The 7,785-nt window shown below is 37.2% G+C and overlaps 1 protein-coding gene across 2 annotated transcripts in view; it reads left to right on the top strand.

The window, feature by feature from the left end:
• Positions 1 to 3,651: 3,651 nt before the first annotated feature.
• Positions 3,652 to 7,785, top strand: part of grm1a (glutamate receptor, metabotropic 1a) — a 29,492-nt gene continuing 25,358 nt past the window's right edge. For both annotated transcript variants that reach the window (XM_084432753.1, XM_084432755.1), the window contains exons 1-2: positions 3,652 to 3,747; positions 5,212 to 6,065. In XM_084432753.1, the coding sequence (XP_084288879.1) occupies positions 5,330 to 6,065 (736 nt within the window). In that variant the 5' untranslated portion in view covers positions 3,652 to 3,747; positions 5,212 to 5,329. The remainder of the gene's footprint in view (positions 3,748 to 5,211; positions 6,066 to 7,785) is intronic.

Genomic DNA, 7,785 nt, shown 5'->3' with positions numbered 1-7,785 from the left:
TCGTTTTAATTTATGGGCTATTATTCAATAATTCCATAAGTTAGATGTAGGCCTACATCTCAGACATCGTTGCTATTCATTAAAACCTATATAGGCTAATTGATTGAAATAATTCAGATTGCTATTGTGGCATATATTCAATTAAAAATAAGGGCAACCAGATATGTAAATATTCATAGGCCTGTGTACACGTCATTGAATAAATCTAACTTTCAGATGGATTTTTTCTTCTGTGATTCCAGTGGAATAATTTGTATAATTTTGTTTTTATTTCTTTAATAACACATTGGCTGATGCATCATCGTCATGTGCGTGCTAAACTTATGTCTAAATATTTTACAAGTAAATGAACATTGTTCTTAAGGGGGTCATCTTCACACATCTTTCTACATATTACCCTATATGTTTTATATGAAACTTGGATTCCAAAAGACGGGAGCGCAACGGTCTAGTGCTGTAGAACTGTTGAAAAGCAGCACAGCATCGACTTCTTTGACACTTTTCGAGGCTTTCTTCACAGATAACATAACTCAGATAGCACATGTACGTCTGCAAGATGTCTGTTAAAGATCACTTCATCTGGAAAGCATCTGCTGTTTACTAACATCTGATAGACATATTTAAGATGTCAGTTTAACATACATTCGAAATCATTACATCTTAAAGACATCTTCTAAACGTCTATTTGACATCTGACAGGAAACGTCCTATAGACGTATTGCAGATGAGCAAACACTCTTAAAAATAGTCTTCCAGACGTAAACACGCATATCAAATAGACGTCTCCGTGATGTATGTGTGCTATCTGGGGCGTTTATCCTGCTCTCCACTGTGGTCATGTGTGTGAGCACCATTTATTTAAAATCACTTTGACGAACAAGTGCATATTTTTTTTTCCAGCTGAAGAACTTGCAGGGTTTACTGTAATAACTTAAAACCTATCATATTAGTTATCCATGCTGAAATGATATATTCTCAACACTGCAGTTAAAATTTTATGTTGACGTTTTGTGATGAAATAAAACATTTTAACTCTTGATAAACATATGAGCAGGGTATGGACTGCAAAACTAAGCTAGTCAGTCTTTTCCCAATTTTATCACGTGGCACAACTTGCCGTCTTGCAGTGTCAATATAAAAACAACTGTCATAAACGTTGAACACTGCTTTATTAGCGAAAATAATCGGAAACACTTTAAATTAGCTCACAATCCTCCACGGAATTTCACAAACAAGCTTCATGTGAGTTCAAGTGGGTTTGTTCCAAAACCCAAGAACCGAAGAGAGATTTCCAGCTCCATCCACACACACACACACACACACACATGCAGTATTTATACAGTAGGCCTAGATATAAAAATAAAGCTTCAGTGGCGAAACCCTGCGTGCAATATTTTTGTTTAGCTTATTAATAATTCATAGAGCGAACGTTTTAACCAGTACAAAATGATTTTACCGTATAAACCTTTTCCAGCCCTCCTACCAAAATGCCGGTGAGTAATAAGAAAACGCCATCTAGAGCTGTCACTGATTTCTGAGACATGGGACAACAACTTTACATAGTGCTTTACTTGTCTTTAGTTTTTAAAAAGGCAGATTAATCAGAGAATGTACCATTAACCTTAAAACCACATATCCTCGTACCACCACATACTTTAAATAGGTTATGTGATAGGCCAATGCATTCATTTAGTTACTGGCCCATCTATGGAGTGTTAGGCAAGAAAAAGCCAATTTTGTGAGATATAGAAGCAGGTGAACATATCCAAAATAACATCATATAATCTATGTTATGCCAGTAGCCTACTCAAAAAACAGTGCACTGAAGGTATTAAAATAATGTATAATTTGTTGGAACAGTTTACTATGCTTTGACATTCCACCTACAGGCAACAATCGCTGAAATATCCCATACAAGTAATGATTAACACTGGTCTAAATTGCTTATGGTACAGAACAAACACAACAGTAAATGATTAATTTTGTTTTAGGATCATTACTTGGCAGATAACTGTTGCTATGCTGCCACCCAGTGGACGAGTCCATTACAATCTGTTGACGTGAAGCCATCTGTCAAACCTTTAAAATATTTCCTGCAAGTGTTTAGAACACGTTTTATTTGTTAAAAAAATGCTAATAATTACATAACCTTGATATAACATGGCAAAAAAAAGAAAGAAAATACTATTATGCAATATTTTTCACGAATGTAAAAGTCATCTAAAAAGTATGAGGAAAAGATCAACAAAACATGAAATGGAAAAGTCTACCTTTATTTCACTCTACCTAAATGTATTGTATTGTAATATCAACCTTCCATCACCAGAGAGCAGCATTGTAATAAATATTGAACAGCATGACGTTGGCAGAATGTCATTAATTAGACTTTCAAGTCTAGAAACGAAGAGTCGTTCTGTCAGCAGGTGGCGCTGTATACTTTCACATGCTATTCACCCTCATACTCCAATTATGCTACTTCACATGAGATTCATATCAGCATATGTATTTCTAGTGTTTAATATGTTATCTACTGTCAAGTCAAGTCACCTTTATTTATATAGCCTAGCGCTTTATACTCTGCAATACAGATTGTTTCAAAGAAGCTTAACAGGAGTAAACAGGGAGACAATGATTCAATGATGCAAACAGAGTTCAGTTCTGCTGTAAAGCAGCTGTAAAAAGCAAAGAGTGTCATTGTTCAGCTGAGGTCAGTTCAGTGTTGATTCAGTTCCATTGATTTCCGTTGTTCATCCTTTGCTGCCTCCATTATGACGCATACTCTAAAAAATTGTTGTTTCAACCCAACTTTGGGTCAAATATGGAAAAATTTTAAATTACATTTTTAACCCAACGTTTGGGTTTGTCCATATTTGACCCACAATTGGGTTAAAACAACCCTGCAAGCTTCATTCATTTTAATCTTTCATTTTGTTACATATGTGCCAATAAATAATAACATACTTTTAGGCTATACAGATTTCAACCCGATTAAAAAACGACTTTGAGTGGTTTTCTTCCACACCCCTACCTCTTTTTCCACTATGCCAAAACTTTCTTTAGTCATTTTAAACTAACCTGTCTAAGATGGTTTGCTGGTTTAAACCTGCATTAAACTGGTTTAAGATGGTCTCTCAGCCTGACCATGCTGGCTTTCCCTGTTCGATCTTAATAGTAGCCTACGTATTCCTTATAGAATTATGTTCATTAATATGTCTGTTTTTAAATGCAAGTTTTTCAGTAAAAAAAAAAAAGAGAGAGAGAGAGGGAAAAAAAGTTAATTACAAATTAGTCCGAGCTTTTAATTTCACCTAGCGACCCTCGCGAACAGAAATCGCGTTCGATTGAGGATGTAACCATAGCAACAGAAGCCTGCTCGAACGTTTTCCGTTCTGATACATCGACAAATCATAATTGCAGACATCCTTTGTTACTTTGTAAACTTATTAAATATTTATAGATAGGTATAACAAGTTTATTACAACAAAAGTGTTTTGTTAAAAAAAAAAATAGTTTGGTTATAATTATTTAGGCTCGGTTAGGCTGTCAATCAATCCACACTGTACGTGCCATATGATATTTACATCACTGAGAGAGAGAGGGAGAGAGAGAGAGAGAGAGAGAGAGAGAGAGAGAGAGAGAGAGAGAGAGAGAGAGATCCACTGGCTGGGATGCAGACTGATAACTGAAGTATATCATCAGTGCAGCAGCTGTCTCAGAAGGAGGTGAGGCGATATCTCATTGACTCAGGTGCGTAGCGATCGAATTCCTGTGCAGATGTTTCCGTTGTTGTTTGTATATCCTGGTAACTGCAGGTACGGACAGATGTGCGGCAATGTCACTAACAGGAGGCATTGCATCGTAATTATATCTCATTTGTCATTGAGTGCGATCGATTAAGCCATTAATGCTTATGCACGCTGAATGAAAACGATAGAACAACGAATCCGAATGTATGGCATAAGACATCTATCTTTGCGATGATGTGTGATTTTGGCACAATAGTTGTTTTTAGGCTTCTATTTGTTCTCTTTCTCTGGATTTGTTCTCAAATTAATATGTTAGTGAGATGAGGGCAATTCAATTAATCTCGTTCTGTATGAAAATAAGTCTGTCTTGCATACAGTCGCATTGAGTTTTAAGGGGGCACAGGGTATCCTAGGTTTGTGTGCAAACACATTGCATCCAATAGTTGTGCTTTGACTAAAGGCGCGTCTTAGTTTCATTCATTGTCATGGTCATACGGTTGTCTTGTCTGCGCTGTCCGCGGTGCTGAAACCGCCCCAAACTTGCCCCTGCAAGGACGTGAAAGACGACAACCTCGTCAATAAAACTTGCTCCTTCTGTGGTTATATGTTTCTTTTTCTTAAATTTGACATGTGAGTCTCTCGTTCGCAGTCAAAGACTGAATAATGACGTAAGTTTGCCTTCATAGGAAAACTTCATTGGCAAACAGAGACCGTTGTGTGTTGTATATTATTCCTATATCTGTCTTGCTACTTAACTAACGAGTTTGTAAATCTACAGTTTATCCCTAAACTGTGTAATTTTATGTCACTAGGGTGTTGTTGTTTCAGCCTACCCCACTAGGTGAGCTCTAACAACAACCGAAAACATGTACATTTTAAATTGTGTACGTATTTATTGTGGTGATCAAATGTACAAACAATTGTTATATCACCCCCATTTTAATTAAAATAGTATAATCTATAGGAAATATTTGCACATAAAATTATACAACAGATATAAAATGCAAGATAACATTGGCTAACAACTTTAAAAGCATGACAGACACATCTTTTTGGACCCAGAAATAAGTTGCAAAGTTTTACAACACTTAGACATGGTTTTTCTAGTTTTAGACTGATGAAAAGCTTGTGTGGATGTTCTGTATCAGATTAAACAAGATCTGAGAGATTCAGATGTTCTGTCATTTAACATCAATATGATCACAAATCAAATTCTAAACTATAGGCATGATCTTTTTCATTATATTTGTCCTATAAATCGTTTATATTTTATTTTGAGTTTTATAACTACCATCTCAGCATTTAGGGAAGTGATTTCACCCATGCAACTAATTTTTAATTGGTTAAACACACCCAACATTGCATTACTTTATGCATGCTTTTTAAAAAATAGATGCATATTACATTAATGGTTTGTAATAGATGCACTTGTTTTCCCTAACTAACTGTTGTGTTTTCTCAGCAGGTGTCAGGCCGCATTAATGTTGTCTCACGTGCGCATCACGGTTGCTTAATTGAATCTGGGACTGCAGAGAAACGAGCACCGCTGGCACGAGCAGCTCGCACGCTATGCCCGTCACACAATGTGGAACATGGCACGCTTGAAGATGCCCCGTGTCTCGTGCGAACACTTCCCACTGTTCATGTGTCTGTTTCTACCGACACTCTTATCTCACGCGCTTGGGAACATCTACAAGCGCTCGGTGGTCCCGCGCGCGGCGGCCCGGTCTGTCGCCCGCATGGATGGCGACGTGATCATCGGTGCGCTCTTCTCCGTGCACCACCAGCCGTCCGCCGAACGCGTGGCCGATAGAAAATGCGGGGATGTGCGAGAGCAGTACGGTATTCAACGGGTGGAGGCGATGTTCTATACGCTGGACCGTATCAACTCCGACAAGAACCTGCTGCCCAACATCACCCTGGGCTGCGAGATCAGAGACTCGTGCTGGCACTCATCCGTTGCTCTGGAGCAAAGCATCGAGTTCATTCGAGACTCTCTCATTTCCATTCGGGACGACAAAGACGGATCTAAGTGGTGCATCGACGGGACGCCTTCCAACCAGCCTCCTCCCAGTAAGAAGCCCATCGCTGGAGTCATAGGTCCGGGCTCCAGCTCGGTGGCCATCCAGGTGCAGAATCTCCTCCAGCTGTTTAACATCCCCCAGATTGCTTATTCGGCCACCAGCATAGACCTGAGCGACAAAACCCTCTTCAAATACTTCCTCCGTGTCGTGCCCTCTGACACTCTGCAGGCGCGCGCCATGCTCGACATTGTCCAGCACTATAACTGGACTTACGTGTCTGCGGTTCACACAGAGGGTAAGTCACTGGCGAAACCGGCCGTTCTCACTATCCTCTAGCTATGAGACATTTCAAACAACTTTTCAAAACATTGTAAATGTAAGAAGAATACAGGTAAACTATCTCTCATTTCATTACTGTAACACATTTTGTCTGACTGTTTTTTGTTGTTGTTGCTATTTGACTAAAACTTCACACATTTTTCTGCTAAACCTATGTAAATTCATAAATTAACGCGAGCAGGTGTTTTAACTTAGTAACGGAGACTGAAGAGTGTTGTAGCACGTTTCTGTTTGTTGTTACACTTAAAAAAAAAAAAAAATCTGTAACTTAATGTAGTTTACAACTCATCCCAAAAACTGTGTAAATGAATGCACAGTACATTCTGTACAATCTGTCTCTTTAATGGATGGGTTGTCAATGGAAAACAAAGGCATTTTAAATTTTGTGTATTATTTTGTGGTAATAAAAAAAAAAAAAAAAAAAAAATCAATATCCCATTTTATTTTAAGCATTTTAAAATAAACAGAAAATAAAATTGGTTACAAATATAGAAATACATAGGTTAAGATAAGATGACAGACAGTGTGTTGTGCAAATGCATAGCCCAATATGTTGGGCATAGCCCCATGATGGTCAGCCATGATATTTCCAGTTTTTGAAACATCAAAGCTGGTGTGGATGTTACATGTCAAAATTGATCACGATCACAAATCAAACTATAAGCCAGACATTTTACTTATGCATAATCTTATAACTTCTGCTGTCACTTTGCTACACTTTGTGTACACTACACACTTTGCTACACTACACTTTGCTGAGTTACAATGGTGAAATCACCATCATACCACAACCCACTTTGACCACCAAAGTGGGTTGTGGTATGATGGTGATTTCACCATTGTAACTCAGTTCTAATGGGTTTGACTCCATGTTACTTACAACCCTCTCTATTTTCCTCTACTTTGAATATATGTTATCAAAATTAGATTACAAGGAGGTTTTGTAAGTCTGGCTTTGAATATAAATACATGAACATTTAACTATATGATTTAAGTGATAACTTTTTCAATTAAGTCAAAACAATTGGGAAAAGCTGCATTTGAATATAATGAGTGCACCACTATTAAAATGGTAATTCACTTCCATTAGAGTTGTAGTGCAAGTGGACCAAAGACCTTTTTTATTATTTGCATATGGAAGCATGCTTTAATTTCTCCATACATAATGAGAGTAATAATGTATTCTCCCCTTTTCGCCTACAACACACACACATTTTTTTGTTGCTGCCTCTAGCATTGTTATGTGTATCATTTTCAATGCAGTTAATTTGTTTATAAAATGTCCAGAGGTGGAAGGCTTGTCTGTTAAACCACACATTGAGATGATTAATGTATAGGTCAAATCACTTTTTGCTTTCTTTTATGCTGATAGTGTTTTAATTCTGTTTCTCAGCTGGAATTAAAAGTAAATAAGGTCAGACAGACCTTAAAAAAAAAAAAAAATATATATATATATATATATATATATATATATATATATTATTGAAGTTCAGATGTATGCCAGGTCGTAATGTGATACTAGTTGAATTTTTCTTACTGATGTCCTCCTGGTTTCTTATTAATAGGCTACTATGACATGTCTGCCTACTACTTACAAGTTTATGTTCACAATATTTGAATTTCCTAAAGTAAAGGGGCAGCACAGGCACAGATTTAAATAAGCAATATAATGCTGA

This window comes from Rutilus rutilus (genome assembly GCF_951802725.1).
Source record: "Rutilus rutilus genome assembly, chromosome: 15".
Lineage (NCBI taxonomy): Eukaryota > Metazoa > Chordata > Actinopteri > Cypriniformes > Leuciscidae > Rutilus > Rutilus rutilus.
The sequence above is the reverse complement of the archived record's forward strand: the minus strand, read 5'-3'. Positions and strand labels throughout refer to the sequence as shown.